The sequence below is a fragment of the Rhipicephalus microplus genome, chromosome 2 (assembly GCF_043290135.1).
Source record: "Rhipicephalus microplus isolate Deutch F79 chromosome 2, USDA_Rmic, whole genome shotgun sequence".
NCBI lineage: Eukaryota > Metazoa > Arthropoda > Arachnida > Ixodida > Ixodidae > Rhipicephalus > Rhipicephalus microplus.
The window spans coordinates 290,990,175-291,012,780 of record NC_134701.1 but is presented as its reverse complement, the minus strand read 5'-3'; the positions used below and the strand labels follow the sequence as shown (position 1 = coordinate 291,012,780).

Genomic DNA, 22,606 nt, shown 5'->3' with positions numbered 1-22,606 from the left:
ATGACTCCACTCCAACATTTCGCACCTACTTCTCGAACGGGAGTACAACGTAGCTGACCGCTTTCAACCGAGTACGTAGCAACCGAACGAGATCAATGTCCTCACAGGATCGGACGCCTATTGGCAAGTCACAAGTGGCAAAATTGATCGCATCAGCGCAAGTATAATCGCGCGATCGAAACCACCTTCGGATGGATGGTGCAAGATCTTGAAGTCCGACTTCAGCTCCCCGTCTAGCGCGCTGTTTGCTGTGAGTCGCGGTTCCACTAGGAACATCGACGTATCCTTTCTATCTCTTTTCGATGCTATCGGAATTGATAGAAGGCATTCTCGAACCTTTGAGAAGCACCACTTCCAATATACATTCGAGCAGGGAAATAAGCAACATCGACTTGATGACGCTGTGGCCAGCGGAGGAGCATGGAACAATCTGAGATGCCAGGCCAGTGAGTCGACAGTCGTCGTGAATGCACAAGTTTTCGTCATCAGCAGTGCCATGGTGGTAACGCCGACCTTGCGCGACTTGTTCCAGACCGGCCATGGTTGCGTCTTCGACATTCGTCGCGTCGAGTTCACCGCTCTCAAGTATGCCAGGAACAATTTGTGCCTTATAATGGTTGGTCTCAAGTACGTGAAGGTGTACGACAGCCGCAAATCAATGACCGCAATTCTCAGGCGCTGCCAGAAGCTAGGAGAGCGGCGTGCAAGAAATTAAGTGCTGTTCATCAACTGCGAAAGCCCGCCCAAGAACGCTTCGACCGCAGACTACAGAAGGAACGACAGGCACATAACAGCTCCTTCGAGGACGATTTCGACGATAAGGGCAGCTTGGCGCAGGGCAATTCGCCGAACTACTTGCCTCACTTTGACCGTACGCCATCTGGCAGAAAGGACACAAATATGGTTCGGATTGAGGAATCCCATGAGGCTTACAGGCCTGGCTCAACGCTAGAATCACCGGTAAACCGTATAAATCGTCCCGCTAACGCAACTCAGCTATGCATTACACCACGAAGATGTCAGAACAGCGATTCCGACGAGCTCAAGCGCTTCGCACCGTCCCATTGCTTACAGATGGACCGAAACATCTCGCTAAGACACCATTTCTCGACCTTGGGGCTTTTGAAAGAACAAGTATCGCAACGTTCGCAAGGTTTTTCATCGCCAACACCTTGCAGTTGGCCAGCAGAAAACATGCCAGTGAGCCGCCCACCTATCTTTGTCAGGCCAAGTCAAGTCAAGATCCTTGACGATGTGGCGCACACCCACGCTGGGGAACTGGCCAAGAACCGGATAGTTTTCATGAATTTCTTGTTTAATAACAGATTAAAATAATCCATTTACGAGTCATAAAAGAAAGATGCAACAAGACAAATTTGATGGTTGAATTGTAAGTAATCCGTAGTGTAATGCAATAAAGTGTCGTGTTTGATTTAATATGAATTTGGAAATGTCAAAATCTACCGAACAATGATTTCAACACTTAAACCTGTTTGAACTTTTGACGAACTCGTGCAATGCGTCAATCATCTTCCCGTCACTGTGGCCTAGACACAAAGCCCCGAAAGAAAGCACATTTTCAGCATTTAAATCTATTCCGTTAAGGTGGCAAATGGCTCCTAAAGTGTTTTTACGTAGGACAGAGAATCTATTACAATAAATGAGATAATGTTCAGTTGACTCATTTATTCCACAAACAGGATAATGAGGGGAAGCTGCCAGACCAGCTCTGTGTAAATATAAATCCAGCTGTGGAATTTGACAGCGCAGTCTAGTGATTGCGACTTTTATTCCTCGCGTTTGACATATTTTACTATTCCAATGGTATAACAAGTGCTTGAATTCTGATGTGGCTGTTACTGAATGTGTAGAAAATTCCTCTAACAGTAGTTTCCTTCTTAATCTAGCGCCTATTAAGAGTTTCGATGCCGGTAATACATCAATAACAGGCCCATTTAAAGATGACTTGGCCAACGCATCTGCCATTTCATTCATATAAATGCCCTTATGTCCAGGAACCCAGACCAGTTTGATCAGATTGAGATGCGAGGGAACTAATGCTTTAATAGCGTTCTGAGCATTCGAGTTCTCATCTGCAGTAAGGGCGGTACATACTGATAGTGACTCTGTTAACATTATTGCGGTTCTTACTGAAGCAGTTATTTTACGAAGAGCTAAAATTATCGCAAAAAATTCTGCTTCAAATATGGGCACATAATCAAGAAGGCAAAGCGAAAAGAACCAGTCTAGGGGAAGAGAAAAAATACCAATTCCACATTTTTCTTCCCTTTGTGACGCATCAGTTGCTGTGACTGCTTGTATTGGCGTATGTTCCAGGCAATCTCTTAATATAGCTTCTATAAAAATTGAGCGGCATGAATTTTGAATTTTTTTGGAAATATATCATCACACTGTAATTCAATGGCACTGTTATTAGTACTGATTAAAGGAACAGCATCAATTTGAACATCTAAATCATCTAGAAAGCACTGTATAACCAAAATTTGTGGTATACGAGATCTCAGCCAGTAGTGTCCAAAAAACAAGTCAGGACGGTCAGTAAAAACTGTTTCTAAGCGCCTTGCCGGCGATTCATAGAACCTAAGAAATGCCTGTGTAGCTAACAATTTAAAACGGGTCGCAAGTGAGGGAACCCTAGCTTCCAGGTACAAGATCTTGATTGAAACGAACTTGGGGAGACCTAAGCATAGTCTCAAGGCTTGTCTCTTTATGACTACCAGAGGATGTATCTTGTAGGCAGGTGCCCCCGCGTATAACACACACCCAAACTCAAGCACCGGGCGAATGTACATACAATACACTGAGATAAGAGTATTTCTCCGCATACCTAAGCGACCATTACTAATTTTGCTTAATATTCCCATCGCACGACTTCCCTTTGCTGCAATGTTTTCAATGTGTGTCTTCCAAGTAATTGAGTGGTCATAGGTTACCTCCAGATATTTCCCATTCACTACTTGAGGGATATGATCCAGGTGATAGGAGAGCAAAATGTGAAAAGAGTCTTTGAGTGGAAATGTTAAAACAGAACATTTCTTGACATTTAAATACAGATGTAAGCTATCAAGCCACATTTCTATGGCCGATAGGTATGTCTGTAACATTTTAAATAGCCTATGAATGTCCTCTGCTGCTGAAAACAATGCGATGTCGTCCGCATATACATAAGTGTGGACGTCCTGGTGCCGAGGTATAGAGCTCATCAAGATATTGAACAACACCGGGGAAAGAACGGCCCCTGGCGGGACACCTCTTGTTTGCACATATTAGAAGACGAGATGCCGCATTGGTAACAATAAAACGTTCTATTGCGTAAAAATTCTGCTATCCATGATTGTATATAGTTTGGGAAGTTGAAGTTGTGCAGCTGGTTGATTAAAACTATATGCTCAACGCTGTCGTATGCTTTTGCTATATCGAGAGTGACGAGCGCAGCATATTTTCTTTCCCGCTTAGCTAAATTTATGCGACTTTCAAGGTCTATATGGGCCTGCCATATGGAGCATCCGGATCTGAAGCCAATTTGGGATGGATACAGAATTTCTCTCTCAATGATGAAATTTGTTATTCGAACGTTCAGGATTCTCTCAATTACCTTTACAAAGTTTGAGGTTAACGCAATGGGCCTAATGTTACCCAAAACGTATCCTTTACCCGGAGCTTTCAGTATGTTGCTACAACGGAAGTTTCACCTTCGACGAGTGTGATTCATCTTGGGCCCCCTGGAAGGATGTTCCAAAACAATAACGGAGGAACTTGCAGCATGCCGCACTCTATCGAAGAAGAGGAAGCAAAGGGTGAATCGGGGCACGCGCACGTGGTTGGGACAGTTCGCCGCTAGAATTGGCAGTAAATGGGTGTCTCTCTTTCACATCTGGGCGACGAGTCATTTCGATGCACACGGGATGATGTGTATGAAAAAAAAAGTGCAGAGTCGGCTTATGACAAGTTTATGCAATCATTTAAGGAATAATACTGGGCGTTTTTTCTGATGAAAACTTTAAAACAGATATTTTCTGGCGCCATTTCCTGCACCACGCGACAAAACGGCCGTGAGACGCTTCTTAGGAATGTGCGCCTATTACCGGCGATTTATGGAGGACTTTTCGTCTATTGCGGCGCCATCGACACTACTCACACGTGAGGACGTCCCCTTCTTTTGAGGTTAGCAGGAGCAAATGGCATTCAATGAATGACATACAACGCCTGCCGACACCTCCAGTCCTTGCGCACTTCGACCAGGAAGCCCCTACACCACTTCACACTGACGCCAGTAATGTAGGTCTCGGTGCCGTTCTGGTGCAGTGGCAATTAAAACGGCTGTGAAAGAGTAATAGCCTACGCCGGCAGAACTCTCTCTCACACAGAAGAGAACTACTCGACTACTGAGAAAGAGTGTCTCGCCGTGGTGTGTGCGGTCATCAAATTTCGTCCATATTTGTACAGCTGCTCCTTCAGGGTTGTTAGCGACCCTCACTCTTTGTGCTGGCTCACCAACCTTAAAGATCGATCTAGCCGTTTGGCGCGCTGGAGCCTAAGGCTTCAAGAGTTCAACATGGCCATCATCTATAAATCTGGAAAGAGGCACACCGACACCGATTGTTTCTCACGGTCGCCAGTATAGACTGTCGCTCTTGATGACGAAAACATCGATGTGGCATTCTTGGGAGTTGTCGACACGACCACTATTGCACGAGAGCAGCGCAGTGACCCTGAGCTGTTACCACTCATTGAATATTTAGAAGGACGACGTAAAGACGTGCCGCGGTTATTTGCTAGAGGACTGCCATCTTTTTGCTTGCGAAACGATGTTCTCCGTAAGAAAAACTTCTCACCAACCGGCAACCCGCACTTGCTCGTCGTGCCTGCCGCTCTCCGAAAAGAAATTATGGTAGCATGTCATGATGAAGCAACTTTTGGTCTACTAGGCTACACCAGAACATTGTGTCGACTACGATGCAAGAACTACTGGTCAAAGTTACTTGCTGCTGTTAGCTATCACATGCGAATTTGCACTGACTGCCAAAGACGCAAAGCACCTCCCAGCAAGCCAACCGGTCTTTACATCCAGTCGAAGCACCGGCAAAGCCGTTCGCCCAGATAGGAATGAATTTCCTGGGTCCCTTTCCAACTTCCACAACAGGAAACAGATGGATTATTGTGGCCACCGATTACCTCCCCCGTTAAGCGGAGAGTAAAGCTATGTAGCGTGGCACAGCAGCAGAAGCCGCTCAGTTCTTCATCGAAAACATCATCCTTCGGCATAGCGCTCCAACAGCAGTGATCACAGACAGAGGACCTGCCTTCACCGCAGAACTTTTGGAGTCGGTTCTCACACTCAGCAGTACAGCTCACTGGAGATTAACTGCATACTATCCGCAGACAAACGGACTGACGGAGCATCTCAATAGGACCCTCACAGACATGATCAGCTTGTATGTTGACACGGAACATAAAAAATGGAATCAGATATTGCCGTACGTGACCTTTGCCTATAATACCGCTTGACAAGAAACCAATGGAATGACACTGTTCAGTCTGATCTATGGTCGCGAAGTCATGACAACGTTGGATGCCATGTTGCCGCATGAGTGTGATGACATCCATGTAGACGCCGGAGAATTCACTCAGCGCGCCGAGGAAGCCAGATAGCTCGTGCGCGTGCGCATCTGTGATCAGCAGCATCAAGATGCACAACGGTACAACCCCCGACACAAGTTCATTAGCTACACACCAGACGACAATGTCTGGGTCTGGATTACGATACGTCGACGTGGACTGTCTGAAAAACTGCTAAGACGGTCCTTTGGCCCATACAGCGTCACGCGACGCTTGAACGATGTGAACTACGAAAATTTTCCCGACCCTGATTGTAGTTCTAAGCGCCAAAAGCATTTACCCGAAGTCGTGCACGTCATGTGTATGAAACCATATTTATCGAGTTAATTAGCCCCCGATCACCGTGTTGGCGCGACCACTTCATACGCCTGGTAGAGCGCCTAAGTTGCGCATCGAGACGATGCCTCTATCGGAGGCAGGCAAATGTCACGGGCTTGCTCAAGAAAGACGATGGCAGTTGCGCATGCGTCACGAAGGACTACGAAATGGACGAAAAAGAAGAACTCGCTTGCGCGTTCTAATAAAAGATCGACCTACTTCTGGTGTCTTAATCTCTGCGCAAGACCTCTGTTTTGTTTGACGTCGTGACAATATGTCGCAAACTGTGGATAGATAAGAGCTTGCTTAAGCTTATAAAAAAGACGAACATATTGTACAGCTTATTTATGCAAACTAAACGCAGAAAGCAGTAAAATCATTAAAAGTTTAAGAACTTCTCACAAAACAGCTAAGGTGTGCTGAGAAGCACTGTCATTTTAATCTGTTCAACTTAACTGCAGGACGCCCTGATAAACATCGGAGGACACTCGCTCCGATAACTGCGACAGCGCTTGAAAGAACTACGACAGTGCTGACAGAAGGAATTGAACTAAAAAGGGTTGATCTTGCTAATGCGTTAAATGACTTTCTTTTTGTCCCTTGGTCAGGCATATGATGGTATCGACCTCTCGTACATGAGCCTACCTGATTGTCAGTTTAGGGGGGGGGGGGGGGTTCTATGTAATAAGTTATTTCTTCGTTTTTATCAGTAACAGCAGAGCCACTGATGCTTATATATGTTATTGGAATAACGCAGGTAAATTTCGTCATAGATATTGATACGTGTATGGAACTGTCGCCCCGACACAGCTGAATTGGCACCCAAACGAAGAAGACGACAACGTGGTTGTTGTGGGTTGCACTCTCGAGCTTCTCCCGTTGGCCTGCTTGACTGTGCGCTCTTTAAGCCGTTAGCAAGACCAGCTCTCAGTGAATAAATCTTCCCCGTAACATCTTTTGGTGGAGGTGCTGGGTATTCACACAATCTGGCTCTAGAACTCCGCAGTGGACGCCAGCTTTGTCCAAGCCGCGATGCCTAAAACCGGCACTCAGGCCTCGCCATCCGTGCCGGCTCCCTCACCTGTGATTCGCCCCCATCTTCTCCACCCTGGCACGTTTTCCGGGATGAACAGCACAGAGATCGAAGAATGGCTCGCATTATTCCAGCACGTCAGCAAGCACTACAGATGGGACGAAACGCTTATGCTGGCAAATATTCTATTCTACCTACGTGGTACGGCACGCGCCTGGTATGAGACGCATGAAGAAGAATTAACCAGCTGGGACACATGCGAGCAAAAGCTTCGCGATTTGTTCGGTCGGTCAGTTGCTCGTCAGATGGCAGCCAGGCAGGAACTCGCGTCGCGTGTTCAATCATCGACGGAGTCGTACGTCACGTACATCCAAGACGTACTGGCTCTGTGCCAGAAGACTGACAAAAACATGTCCGAGGCGGACAAGATCAGCAACGTGTTGAAAGGCATTGCTGATGATGCTTTCAACATACTAATGTGCAAGAACTGTGCCACTGTCAACTCCATAATATCTGAATGCCGACGATTTGAAACAATGCTAAAAGCAGGCGAATAACCCACAACAACCACGTTGTCGTCTTCTTCGTTTGGGTGCCAATTCAGCTGTGTCGGGGCGACAGTTCCATACACGTATCAATATAATTGCTTCTTGCCTTGAGTACATTTTAATCTTTGTTTGACAACAGGTTTTTTTCCTTGAAGCATGCAGACCGCAAAGGTCACAGTAACGTTAAAGATCTAAAGGTGACGAGAATGATCTTTCAAATTATCGCCCTGTATTAGTGCTGCCTGTTTTTTTTTTCGAAAGGTTTACTGAAAGTTATATTGGAGCAGTTTTGTTCAGTCACTGACCAAGTTCATGTCTTAAGTCCTGCACGATTCGGTTTTCAAAAAAAAAAAAACAGGTCAACTGAATTAGCCCTTACGACCCAAAAAGTTTATATTGCACACATTTGAGGTAAAGAAAATGGCGCTTGGTATTTTTCTCGATTTTTCAAAGGCTTTTGATCTTATAAGTCATAATGTTTTGCTTAAAAACTTGATCACTATGGTATCCGGAGCGTAGCTCATTCTATTCTTACATCCTACCTTCAACCCAGATGCCTACTCATAGCTATATCTGGGGACCATTCAGAATTAAAATCTGTAACAGGCGTCCCGCAGGGGAGCATATTGGGACCGTACCTCTTCATAATGTACGTACATCACTGACATGGTAAATGTTGACTCATTAATAAAGTGCGTAATTTATACAGACAATACCAGTATGTTTTTTGAGGCTGACTTGGGTTCTAAATTGTCAAATCGAGTCAATAAGGCGCTTGCAAGTATACACAAGTAGGCGACAAGCAATCGTCTTAAGATTGATGTAGGAAAACAAAGGCAGTAATGTTTCATCTGCGTAATAAACAATTTTAACTAAGCCCCATTGAATTCGACAACACTGAAAATAGAAATGCTACCGTATTTCGAATCATTTGATGTATATTTCTCTGCAACTATGCCATGGGATTGCCAAGTGAGTCACTTAGTAAATTATCTAGAGCATAGGTACTATGCGGTGTCATTGCAGTTATCTTACTACACACATTAACAAGATTTAATATAAATCAATGTTTCTTTCTTTGGTTGAATACGTAATTCTAGTCTAGGGGACCACTACAGCCGAAAACATTCCTCGTGATACTACAAAGAAAAAAAAGTGTCTTACGCCTTGTTTTCCAGGGTGCCATATTTTTGGCATGCTGCTTCTTTATTCGGAAAGCTTAGTTCCATAAAAACTGAATCTTTGCTCACATATAGGCTTTGTTGCCTGTATATACTGAAAAAAATAATTAAGAATAACGGCTCTTTAAGGCAACTGGCATCCTTGCAGCAACATAATTCTTTTTATAAATTTCGGCATTTAGAACCTTCGATTATCAACAAAAACAGAACGATATACGGAGACGAAGTGCTACATTTTTGATTACCGACTATTTGAAGTTGGTTTCACAAAGAAAATGGTCTCAGTGTATCCATTCTCTGAGACCAGATAATGTGTTACTGGAACACATTTCGCCTCGCAGATCTACAGACACCTTGAAACTCACAAGTTCTTTTTTCATAATCAGCATGGTTTTAGAAAAGGCATATCGTGCGAGACACAGTTGCTTGAATTTGTTACAGACCTACACACTAACTTTAACAACAACCAACAAACTGACTGCTTTTTTCTAGACTTTTCGAAGGCGTTCGATCGATTCCCACACTGTCACCTTATTTTAAAACTTTCAGCTCTTCAATTGGACTGTTTCACTTTATCTTGGCTCCAGATCTTTCTTTATGATCGTTACCAGTTCATTATTGCAAATAACATCTCGTCCTCCTTAACTGAAGTATCTTCTGGTGTACCACAGGGAAGCGTCCTCGGCCCTTTGCTCTTTCTCATCTTTAATAACGATCTTCCACATAGCGTGTCCTCCACTATAAGAATATTTGCTGACGACTGCATTGTCTATTGCACAATAGTTGATACAGACGACCATCTGGTTCTTCAGCATGATCTCGAATAAATTAGTAACTGGTGCAGTAAATGGCTAATGTCATTGAATACGTCAAAATATCAACTAATGTCGTTTACTCGGAAGCCTATAACTTCCCCACATTCATACATTATCAATAAAGACATTGTTGCAATAGCTACACAATATAAGTATCTAGGCGTTATATTCACTACAAATCTTTCTTGGTCAGAACACATCACCTCCGTTCCAGCCAAAGCCTCCCAATCTTTGGGTTACTTGCGACGAAACTTAAAAAATGCTCCTTCGAATCTTCTCAAATTAGCATACTTTACCCTCGTTCGCCCTCAACTCGAGTACGCTCCCCCAATTTGGTCCCCTCACCAAAAATACCTTACTGACATGTTGGAACGAATTCAGAACAGGGCAAGCCGCTTCATTTCTAACGATTACAGCTATCAGTCTAACGTCACACAAATCAAACTTAGCCTTTCATTGCAATCGTTGGGTACTCGACATGACAATGCCTTGCTGACACTGTTTCACAAATTCATTCATTCATATCGAACAACACTACCATGCTTGAAAAGACCCTACTTCATGTTACACAGGCTTCATAATCACTTTAGCTATACCCGCATTTACGGATAACCACGTGCTTTCAACTGCTCTGCGCTTCCACGTGCAGTCCGATGTTCGAATTCCCTGCCGGATAGCATCGCATGTCTGACAGACATTAATGCTTGTCGTGACACATTGACCAGTTTTCTGGCCAACGAGATGTAAAAATGTTTGCCATTACCGCAGTGTGCTCTTTTCATTGTTACCTTTTTGCAGTCTCTTATTGTATTACGCCGTAGTGTCGCTTATATATTTCTTTATTATCTGTTTTATCTTTGCTAGTGTTGTTGATTTCTTTTTATTTTTTTACTGCTCTTCTTATTATGTAATCTGCAGTGTTACTTGACCGCTGTTCATGAATTTTGTGTTTTTGTGACTACTATGGAAGTCCACCTTTTTGTACTGCCCCCCTTACACGATGCCTCAACGGAGGCCTGTAAGGTATTTTTAAATAAATAAATAAATAAATAAATAAATTCTGTCGCTGAAAAGCCTACGTGAAATTTATATGATTTCTTTCGCTGTTCATCTGTTGTTTTTGTTTTTTTTTTGTCGTTATCACGACGGTTTTTTTCTTCTCTTGAGTTTTTCAAATGTTTACACAATACCCTTGTTCATTCTTTCTTACGGTGTTTGTTTACTGTTTTTGCTGTTCTATTCGTGCATTATGTATATGGCATGCTTTCAACCGCAGTAACAGCTCTGTGTGGGAGGTGGGCAGGTTGCCCTCAAGCTGCTGAATGCAGCTTTTTAAATGCGAAGTATTTCTTAGCGAACGTTGGTGACTTTGAGCGTATCTATCTATCTATCTATCTATCTATCTATCTATCTATCTATCTATCTATCTATCTATCTATCTATCTATCTATCTATCTATCTATCTATCTATCTATCTATCTATCTATCTATCTATCTATCTATCTATCTATCTATCTATCTATCTATCTATCTATCTATCTATCTATCTATCTATCTATCTATCTATCTATCTGTCTATCTGTCTATCTGTCTGTCTGTCTGTCTGTCTGTCTGTCTGTCTGTCTGTCTGTCTGTCTGTCTGTCTGTCTGTCTGTCTGTCTGTCTGTCTGTCTGTCTGTCTGTCTGTCTGTCTGTCTGTCTGTCTGTCTGTCTATCTATCTATCTATCTATCTATCTATCTATCTATCTATCTATCTATCTATCTATCTATCTATCTATCTATCTATCTATCTATCTATCTATCTATCTATCTATCTATCTATCTATCTATCTATCTATCTATCTATCTATCTATCTATCTATCTATCTATCTATCTATCTATCTATCTATCTATCTATCTATCTATCTATCTATCTATCTGCCGCTTACGTTTGGGTGCTCTCGTGGTCACCTCTTAAACTTGGCGTGAACCAGAATTAGCATGGGAGGTAGGTAAGATGGTTTGACGAATATGACGCGCTGGTCAAGACATGAATAATGTCACAATCCCCTCGCATTCGTCGTCAAACACTTCCTGCCAGACAGTAGCACATACCCACGGACGGGTACGTGCTGCTGTTATGCGGGTATGTGCCACAGGTGATTGACACTTAGTATCTTCCCAGGAACTATGAGTACACATATGGGCAATTTTAACGCGTGAGCGTAAAGCGATACCCGACATCGCTAGCGTCGACCCATGGAAGGCATAGAACAAATGTCAGTGTTAAGAAAAACCTGACATAGGCAGCATTTACCGCCCGACTAATGCAAACAATAAATAACAGGGTCCCAGCAGGAATCAAGCCCAAGCATTCTGCGTGGCAGTCAGACACTCTACCACAGAGCTACGCCAAGTCTCGGAACTACTTTTCAAATAGACGATAATCTTCGTGAAACGTCCATAGTGGTTGCAGTGCTGCCTACTAAATTTTATAAACATTGCATATGTACTCCTTTGATACAGCCGTCACGTCGCGTTAACGTTAATTGTGGTTAGGTGTCATGCGCTGTAGTTGATTTATGTAGCAGTGCCCAGAGCCAGCATCTTCGCGAGCATCAGCGCTTCATATTAGCTTCTGGTGTTGTTAATACGCATGTTCGAGTTGACATCGTTGCGCAAGTGCAAATTATACTGGTTATGTAAACATCTGCAACTCTTCACAAGATAGTATCACGAGCAAAACAAGATTTAAAGCCAGCAGTTCACCTGAGGCAGAGCAACAAAAATGTTCTCTTATTCTTCTCAGCCCAAAACAAGTATGAGCTACAGCGGCTTGTTCATCAATGGTGGCATGCGTAATTACCCCTTCTCCAAAAGAAGCATCACCTCGATGCTGTACATGAAGGCAAAAAAAAAAAGTCCTCTGGGGCAGCGATGAAGTCGCCGAGGCGATTTTAATCGCTGCCCCAGCGGTATTCTACCGCAGAGCCTCCAAGTCCCCACCGGGAAAACTAACTGGAGCGACTTCTGGGGGCGGGGTAACTGAACATCGAAGTGCTGAAGACCTCTAACCGACTCAGAGACCTAATGACACTGAACAATACGACCGGCTTTCACTTGATATAGCAGTGACGATTGATGGTTACGTGGTTGACGCGTTAGTAGACACCGGCGCTGACTACTCAGTATTGAGTGGGAAACAGGTCTCGCAGCTAAAGAAAGTAATCACGCCGGCCCCGCCGCGGTGGTCTAGTGGCTAAGGTACTCGGCTGCTGACCCGCAGGTTGCGGTTTCAAATCCCGGCTGCGGCGGCTGCATTTCCGATGGAGGCGGAAATGTTGTAGGCCCGTGTGGTCAGATTTCGGTGCACGTTAAAGAACCCCAGGTGGTCGAAATCTCCGATTGATTGATTGATTGATATGTGGGGTTTAACGTCCCGAAACCACTATATGATTATGAGAGACGCCGTAGTGGAGGGCTCCGAAAATTTAGACCACCTGGGGTTCTTTAACGCGCACCCAAATCTGAGCACACGGGCCTACAACATTTCCGCCTTCATCGGAAATGCAGCCGCCACAGCCGGGATTCGAACCCGCGCCCTGTGGGTCAGCAGCCGAGTACCTTAGCCAGTAGACCACCGCGTCGGGGCGGGCGGTCGAAATTTCCGGAGCCCTCCGCTACGGCGTCTCTCATAATCATATGGTGGTTTTGGGGCGTTAAACCCCACAAATCAATCAATCAATAAAAGTAATCACGCCGTGACATAACTCGCAGATTCGGACGGCTGGTGGCCATGTTGTTACTCCGCTGAGCGCCTGCGCTACTACAGTTCACATCCAAGGATATACGTTCGTCGCTAGCTGCCTTGTCCGGCGCGAGGGTTCCCGGTGTACGTCACTCTTGGAGTTGACTTTCTGCAAGAGTATGACGCTGTAATTGACCAGCAATAGCGTCGTGTCACGTTTTCAGCCGACCGAGCAATCGAAGTACAGGGCGATGAACGACGTCTCGATGTGCTTCGTGTTTCTGCAGACAGCGTCACGCTTCCTCCTCGAGTAAGCGTCATGGTCGACGTCACATGCTGCAATTTCGGCGATGGCATAGCGGCGCCCGAAACGAACTTTGAGCACTTACTGAAACAAGACACCTGTGTAGCCAAAAGTCTTATACAGCTTCGTGGTGGCTGATCGCAGTTGCTTGTTACCAACTTTAGCAACGAGTACTGACATCTCTTTCGCGGCACTTTGATCGCTTTTGCCAACGAAATAGAAAAAAATTAGCAACTGTTTCGCGTCGGAGGCCGCCTAAGCCAGACGCAATATGCGGTCATATCGACATCAATCCTGCGCTGTCGACCAATAACCAGACTACACTGCGCATACTCTTGTTTGAATTACAGTCCTGTTTCGCAAGTTCCTCAAAGGTGCGCCAGACATCAATCACACAGCACAGGATAATCACGTATGACGGCTCACGTCCGATCAACCAGCATCCTTACCGCGTGTAGATATAAGAAAGCGAAGCGATATGTACGCAAGTCCGGGAGATGCTTGAAGATGATGTCATCGAATCATCCAACAGCCCATGGTTGTCTCTGGCTGTCCTGGTGAAAAAGAAAGACGGACACTACGCTTTTGCGTCGACTACTGGAAGCTTAACAACGTGACCAAAAAGGAGGTGTACCACGCACCTCCACCAGTTTGTTATGAAATTTCAAAAGTGCAATGGTCTTTTAATTATCTACGTTGTAGCCAGCTCTTGAAAAGCGCGTCCGTCGCAGCTGGATCTCGAGCGAAGAAGACGCACGCGATATTTTTTTTTCAGTGTGAAAGCCACTCTTGCTCCCAACCCATGCAACATGCTCCCAACATGCAGGTGGCAATATCACGCGCGGGAGTGAGAACGCGCTGCAGGGCCTCTAGCGGGCGTTCTAAATACTGTCACGCCGACGGGGGGACAAGTACCTGAACTGGTATAGCGCATTACGGGGAAGAAGAAACGGCCGAGCAGGCCGACACAAGAGGAGAGAGCGTTAGCTTCCAACTGAGCTTTATTGTCAAACTGCATCAAATATGTAGACCGGCGCAAGCATACAAACCAACCCAACGCAACGACAAGATTACACACAACATAGCACCGTCACATATCACAGATTCAAAGGCGGTTATCCTGATTAAGGAAGGCCACTTCATGTTCAGATAAAACCAAAGAAGGGGCGCTAATACACGTGATGCCAGCTCTTGCTATACAATGCGCTTCTGTAATTTCCCGAGTTAATTGTGACGAGTGCTTTTTAACCACTTCACATTGATCAAACATGGGGGAACATCCACAATCGCGGCAGTGAATTCCAATGTGGCCCTGGATTGCTTTGTGAACATTATAATGGTGCTCTTTTAGCCTTTCATTAAGGCAGCACCCCGTTTTGCCGAAATACTACTTACCACATGAGAATGGAATTACGTAAACAACCCCCGCTACACACGGCACAAACCGAGTTTTGTGCTTGGTTGAACAACCAGTGGAACGTGATTTGAGAGGATTGACTGCTTTGCAAAGCCGCTGTAACTTATCCGGCGCTTAAAACACCACTTTGACGCTGCATTTCTCCCCTATCTTTTTTAGCCAGTGGAAATGTCATGCACGGAGGGTAAAACAACGGGTCTTTTTCGGTCGTTAGATTCCGGCTGAGCCTCGGAGTTGCAGCCTTTCTTTATCTGTTTTAATAGCTTTTCAGCTATAGATGCCAGTAGGATAGCTGGGTACCCAGCACTCAAAAGCCTTTCAGCTTGAGCTGCAAAGCGGCGCTACATGACATGATGACACGATTTCCTAAGAGGATTGATGAGACAAAGATTTGTGATGCTTCGCTTAACTAACTTGGAATGAGAAGAGTCATGGGGTAAAAGAGGTTTTACAGTTCTAGGTTCAAATATCCAGCACACATGGTCAGGTGAAAAAATTAAATTCAAATCTAAAAAGCGTAAGCTGCTGTCAACTGGCATCTCATGAGTCAATAAAAGCGGTATAAAACATTCTTTAAAAGTCATTACAATACCGTCGGTTAGGTGCTGGCAGGCAGCGTCACTGCAGTCGATGAAAATTAAAAAGTCGTCTACGTAACGACATATTTTGGTGACAATATTTTGGTCAAGCATGCTCATCAGCAAACGGTCATGATATGCAAGGTATATGTCACTAAGGATCGGGGCGAGGCATGACCCAATGCTGACACCACTATTCTGTATGTATTTACGATCATTAAAAGAGACAAAAGTCGACTTGATGTAAAAAGACAGAAGCTCTAAGAGGTTACTGTTACGAACACCCGTGAGATTCTGGAAGGCTACAGCACCAAATGAGCCAATGGCATTGTCAACACACTGTAACAACTTCTCATGTGGCAAAGAGTAATACAAATCCTTTATATCGACAGAAAGTGCTTTTAAGCCCCTGTCGTTATGTTCCAGAAAGTTAACCAAAATGTCCGAATTCCTAATTAAAAAGGGGTCATCGATGGTGAGCAAATTGAGCTTTTCTTGCAGAAATAATGCCACAGTTTTTTTGCCATGTTCCTCTCTCTGTCACAATTACCCGCAGAGGGCAATCGACCTTGTGTGTGTTGGCCGTAAAGAACACATCAAGGCTAAGCTTCTTGCACTTATCTACTGCTTTGGCAAGTTTTTCGAAACCCATGGTGGCGCACAGCTTTTTTGCTTGGGATTTAACTTTGCTAAGGGAAGTGTCATCCTCGGCGCTAAAGACAGAATGAACAGCTGTGGTCGCTTTCTCAATAAATAAAGAGTTCGGTAAAACGACAAAACCTCCCTCTTTGTCAGAAGGTAACAGAGCTAGTGAATTGTCTTTTAAGTGTCCCACGACTTTCTTCAATGGCAGTTTCTTGGTCGAAGGCATAAAACGCGAAACCACATCAACGCCGTTGGCAACACACCTGTCCCTTTCACCCTCAGGAGTCTGTCGAGCCACTTGCCTGACGTAGGTGAGTAGATCGTACGGCGAATTGGCTGCGTCAAAGCAGCGTTAAAGTGGTGTTTTCAGCGCCGGATAAGTTACAGCGGCTTTGCAAATCAGTCAATCTTTTCAAATCACGTTCCACTGGTTGCTCAACCAAGCACAAAACTCGGTTTGTGCCGTGTGTAGCGGGGGTTGTTTACGCGATTCCATTCTCATGTGATAAGTGGTATTTCGGCCAAACGGGGCGCTGCCTTAATGAAAGGCTAAAAGAGCACCATTATAATGTTCACAAAGCAATCCAGGGCCACATTGGAATTCACCGCCGCGATTGTGGATGTTCCCCCATGTTTGATCGATGTGAAGTGGCTGAAAAGCACCCGTCACAATTAACTCGGGAAATTATGGAAGCGTATTGTATAGCAAGAGCTGGCATCGCGTGTTTTAGCGCCCCTTCTTTGGTTTTATCTGAACATGAAGTGGCCTTCCTTAATCAGGATAACCGCCTTTGAATCTGTGATATGTGACGGTGCTATGTTGTGTGTAATCTTGTCGTTGCGTTGGGTGGGTTTGTATGCTTGCGCCGGTATACATATTTGATGCAGTTTGACAATAAAGCTCAGTTGGAAGTTAGCGCTCTGTCCTCTTGTGTCGGTCTGCTCGGCCGTTTCTTCTTCCCCGTAATGCGCTATACCAGTTCAAGTACGACGAACCAAATCGCCCATTTTTCAACACTCGGGGGGACAAGGCTTGACCCTAAGGAGCTTCTCCCCTAAAACTTGAGGGTGTGCTAACACCCCCTGTAAATTAGTTTGCGTCTCGTGGCGCACTTTATGTGCGCATAGGCCGCATTCAGGCGTCACAACTATCGAGCGGTAGGTGGCGTTGTGCTCGCAAGCGTTTATTTGCACCATCATCACCATTGTTAGAACCGTGGTGCCGGCGTTGACGCCTGGCGGCAAGCCTGGGTGACGGCGCGTGAGGGATAAGCGGCTCTCTTTGGCGGGTGGCGTTTGGCGCGAATGGTTGTCTCTAGCGGTGGGTCTGCGGTGGACGGCACCGTGGGTCTTCGGCCGGGGGCCCTCGTGGTGAGTCAAGCGCTGGCGAAGCCACCATGTGTGTGTTCGTGTGTTCGTTATTTGTTGAGTATTGCGCAATACTGTGTAAGGTTGTTTAGAGTGTTGATCCCAATTGATGTATATTATTTCGGCTGGATATATCGTGGTTCTAAAAGTAGCTAAATGTGTGTTGTTTGGTTCGTTCCGATCGTGTCAATGTATCCGTTCACTCCAAGAGCGTGGCGCTCTACACCTCGAGACCCCACAAACTCTGTGGGTACGCGCAATCGTATCAGTTGTAACATCATCCATAACGCTGTACGTTTCCACATGTTCGTCAATAAAGTGGACTTTCTTGCAGGTCATAAGCTTGAATGAAATTTTGTAAACAGTGCATGTGTGCGTGTGTGTCAGTGTGTATATCATAATCATCACCCACTTCCTAGAGCAGTATGTCAGACGAATAGCCAGGCTAACATATACAGCTTTTCATTCGAACATTTATTTCTCTCTCTCTCAGTAAGTTCTTCGTGTTTATCGCAATGTGGGTGCTGCTGCAGCTAGAATTGAAGCTGCAACCTTCGAATAGTAGCCGAGTACTGTAAGTATACTGTACCACTGTGGCGGACTCCCTTGTAGTCTTGCTTCGACCATTTGTTCTTCTCGTTCTTTCTTGTTATCATTGCGATAAAAGTTATATGAACACTCTCGGCTGGATTTTGCCTCTGGCGTTGGCGTCACCGTCACTCACCTTATATGTATACGTATCTATATATATAAAAATGCATGAAATAAAAAATCCAGAAAAAGACTCCGGTGCGCGGAATGGAACTTGGGTCCACTGCAGCGTGAGTGCGAAGCGTTAATCATTAAGCTACCGAGGAGCCCGTTCTTCAACGTTCAAACGGCAAGCTATTTATATCTGCCACTTACCGCTGCTGACGGGCATCTCGGAGGAATGATCGTGTTTTAGCATTACCAGCAAGAAGGCGCAATGAGCGCGCGCCACCACATCACGCAGTAGCGCGCGCTCTCATCCTTCACACGTACTTTGCCCCAACTAGAGTAGGGGGCGGCGCTCCCTTGCGTGCCCTTATCTCGCTTGGCTGGCCTCGAGATAAGGACACGTGAGGGAACGTCTTGGCTGGCCTCGAGATATACCTGGAACGGTTATGCTGTAGTTACCGGGCGCACAAAGGTCACAGCAATCATTGCAGTCTCCGTTTGTGGAACACAGCGAAGTAACAACTGAGATGCTTATTCGCGTGCATCTGTACCTGTGGGTACGTTTCGTGCGTCATTTGTGCGTGAGAAGCGCGGCGCACGTTTCGATTTGCTTTCCATTCTGCACGTGGCCTTCCGATTTCTTGCTATCGCGTTCATTGCTTCGCATTTGCAGCAAAGCTGTGACTTTTTTCTGAGCTGCATTCTTTTTATACGCCTGAATCAGTACAAATGCTGCAGTTCTAATGAGTAAGTTTGGAGGCAACAATGTTCAAACGTAAATACAAAAACATTTATTGGTATGACAAGAGCGTTGTATACAAATGAAGCTCGTTGCGCCACAGGCAATTGTTATGGCGATGTTTCATTTATCATTTGGGAATAACATTGTTACTAATTTATGGGAAAAGTATATATGCAAGGGATGTTGTAATCTAGAAACCTGAGAAACAGATGTTTCATTGAAGAAGCGTGGACTATAAGAAAACAGCGTGGCGTAACTGCACAAGGTAGAAAAAGCTTCACGAATGGAAATAATTATCTATAGTAGTAGCACGGCGAGAGAGTGAACCTATGCGAATTCGTTTTTCTTTACTTTTGTGCTGCTCTTTATTGCTAATTTATTATTTTCGCAAGTTCTTATAGGTATTCAGAAAGGTTTAAATGGAGGTAGCTTTAGATGGGACGCTGTGAAGAACACCTAACACTGTCAAGCGAGGTGTATAGCTCAGCGGTGGCAGAAAAGGATTGGGTTAGTTTCTTTAAAGTTTTATGAACAACTCGAGTCTAACAGTAACGCGTCAGCATGACACAGTTTTACACATCACAAACGCACACATAAAAGTAATGCTTCAATGGATAGTGAGCATAATGAAAAAAAAAAGACAACTATGCACGTGGACATGAGCAAAATGTGCACACATTCTTTAACAGGATAAATTATGATTATGGTTCTACGAAACAAAATACATGAATAACAACAGACTGCGGTCGCAGGGAGGGAAACAAGACACGGCGCATTCCTTAGTCACGTATCTGGGCAAAGTAATGGCAAAGCCATCACACTCACGGTCTAACCTGCACCACTGCCAACAAAAATTATGATGCGGCTACGGGACAGACTCTCGAAAGAACGCATTGAACGCGGGATATGGCTGCTTCTAGGCAGTTGTATGTGGCACGAACGGCACAATGTATATATGGCGAAATAAATCAGCACGAGATGGAAGACAGCTTTTTTTCACTTTTTGGTACTGTTGTACTGGGCTTTGCGTCCCGTTATTCGTGCTGATTTATTTTGCAAATGCGCACCAACTTCTCCAGACCAAAGCACTACTAAGCCGATATACATAATTCTGAATTATAACAAATTTGTGTGCTCAACTTGTGACTTCTACACTTTTAGGTAGAAGTTCCGCATGGGAAAAACTTTGTGTGGTGTCATGGTATTTATGCCTTCGACATTCTACAACGAATTTTCAGTAATGAACGTAACTCTTGTTGTTTGAATTGTCCATGACTTGTTCGAGTGAGTGTTAGTGCCATGCGGGCTAACGCAGTGGGACCAAAGTTTCGGAGATTGACTGTCGCTTAGTGAAGGAGTTCACACATTGGCGACTAATTTAAGTTATGCTAAGTTTACGCGTGCTTACTGCTACTTTATCAGCTAGCATTCTTTTTGCCATAATGAAGTGTATTGTCTGATTCTGTCTGGCATCGCCACGAATACTAAGGCTTACCTGCTCTTTACTTGCGCGTGTCTATGGAATGCGGTGGAGAGTGCTTGCTGGGAGTCGCAATCGTGTTTGTTTATAGTACATCGCACACGCTTCTACTCATATCTAAAAATACGAAGCACATGCCTCGCTCAAGTTTGATCGTATGTAGCCCGACACACAGCGTATTGTCGATGCTCGGTTTCTCACGTGCTCGCAATGGTTCTGTCATTTCTCCTTTTCAGTGCGACAGACAGGCTGGCATTATCAGAATACAAGCCACCATTTGTCAGGCAGCGATGTGATGGTAATTGTTTTTCTGAAAAGAAATTTGTTCTCAATCGGTTTATAGGGTTACCCTTGCATTGCACTTAGCTTTCTGTTGATGTATAACCCGGCATCTGCCATCGCCGTGCATGTTCGGTCAAGGCGTACTTTGGCTTTGACGATGTCTGCCTGGGTGTCATTGTTAGTGATAAAGAATGTTAGTGTGTGTGTGTGTGTGTGTGTGTGTGTCTTTTCATGGAGGAGGGGGAGTTCTCAAATTGGCACTCTAAAGCAAGGGAGTGAGGCTGCTTTGACGTTTTGGTTAGGTCTAATAAAATTGTAATGCCCGATTCCTCTGACATTTAGGAGGCATAGTCAGCAACACACAGCTGTCCCAATTTATGAGTGGAATTGTCGAATCATTTGCTAGCTTTTGTCTCTCTCGTTCTCGGTGAGAGAAAAGTCTAGCCTGCCTCGAGTTCAGTGCCTCATCACCCACGACCTCGGGGGTGGCGCGCATGAGACGAGGCCTCTAGACTGCAGCGCTGGTGACGTTGTAGTCTTCATCACTGCCGGAGCCTTCGACAGCACCCGACTGCTGGTTCTGCTCGGCCACTTGGTCCATGATCATCTTGCCGACCTGTTGGCCGCCGTAGTTGCCGATCCACGGGTAACGCGCTGGGCACGCAGTGCACGTCTCCATGTAGCGCAGGTCACCGTACGAGTGCTCGTCCGAAAAAGGAAGTGCGCACGTGGTGGGCAGGTTGCAGGCAGGCTCGCGCTTGGGGCAAGCCCACGCCTCGAAATCGCGCAACTCGGCAACGCGTCTTGGCGAGCGCATCCACAGCAGCGCCTGTTGCATGGTGACGAACCAGGCGTTATCGTAGTTGTTCAGTATGTGGTCTACAAATCGGTGCAGCGCCTTTGTCTTGACCTTGTCGGTGAACCAGTTGACGTGAAAGTACAGTCCCAGTGGTGCCCGGTTGGTGCGGTAGTGGCGCAGGAAGTTTTCGAGCAGGAACTCGAACACGGTGTCTTCGTCGTCGGGGAAGACGCACTGGTCGGCGAGCACGCACTGACCGCCGGTGCCATCCTCGCTGTATAGTGTATTCAGCGGCACCTCCCACACTCCCGGGTACGAGTGCGTAGGGCAGCCCTTGTTGACGCAATGGTGCGGGATGCGGTGGTCAAGCGTGTACGGCCAGAGCGGTGTCTTGCTGGGCGGCGCGGCGAACGACGAGTCGTAGGCGAAGGCGAAGTCGTAGATCATGTTGAGCATGGCGTTGCCACCTGGCTTCAAGTAGGGAGCGCGCATGCCGAGCACATTCTCCTTGGAGATGTTTCCGAACCGAGACAAGATCTCGCGCATGCCCACCATCTCTTCGGTCCAGTTCTCGTACTTGGCCTTGGACCACCAGCTCTCTGGACCACGGTGCCTGCACAGTGATTAGCACGTACCAGTTATAACACTCAGCACAACGCGTCTATAGTTTGAACGATCAATGTGGCTGTTAAGTGCTAGAGACATCGAACAAGGCGGATTAGGTCGTTGGATTAATGGGTGCCCTTACGTTCAAGAGTTCTGTCTATGTACCTGTCCATATACGCTCTTACTTTTGTACAGATGTGTCCACTGGTAAAGGGAACACTTGCATGTATTTGTTTGGATTTCGGCGTGCATTTGTCGGTTGGTTTGTTTGGATTTCGCTATCCTGCAAAAACATAGGGGTTTGAATTTGCGTAAGATTACCGCTGATTGGCAGTTTTTACTTCTTTTGACAGACTAGTGCCGTGTATGAAAATTGATTACTTATCCACTGGCTGTTAAAGTGCCGGTCATTTCAACAGTGA

At 45.4% G+C, this 22,606-nt stretch overlaps 1 protein-coding gene and 1 long non-coding RNA gene across 2 annotated transcripts in view; one reads left to right on the top strand and one right to left on the bottom strand.

The window, feature by feature from the left end:
• The window catches only part of LOC119160077 (uncharacterized), a 343,900-nt gene that overhangs the window by 4,604 nt on the left and 316,690 nt on the right, over positions 1–22,606 (top strand). The gene's annotated exons all lie outside the window — the stretch shown is intronic.
• Cda4 (chitin deacetylase Cda4) overlaps positions 19,044–22,606 on the bottom strand; it is an 81,068-nt gene continuing 77,505 nt past the window's right edge. The window contains exon 4 of the mRNA XM_037429137.2: positions 19,044–22,191. Within this exon, the coding sequence (XP_037285034.2) occupies positions 21,288–22,191 (904 nt within the window). The 3' untranslated portion in view covers positions 19,044–21,287. The remainder of the gene's footprint in view (positions 22,192–22,606) is intronic.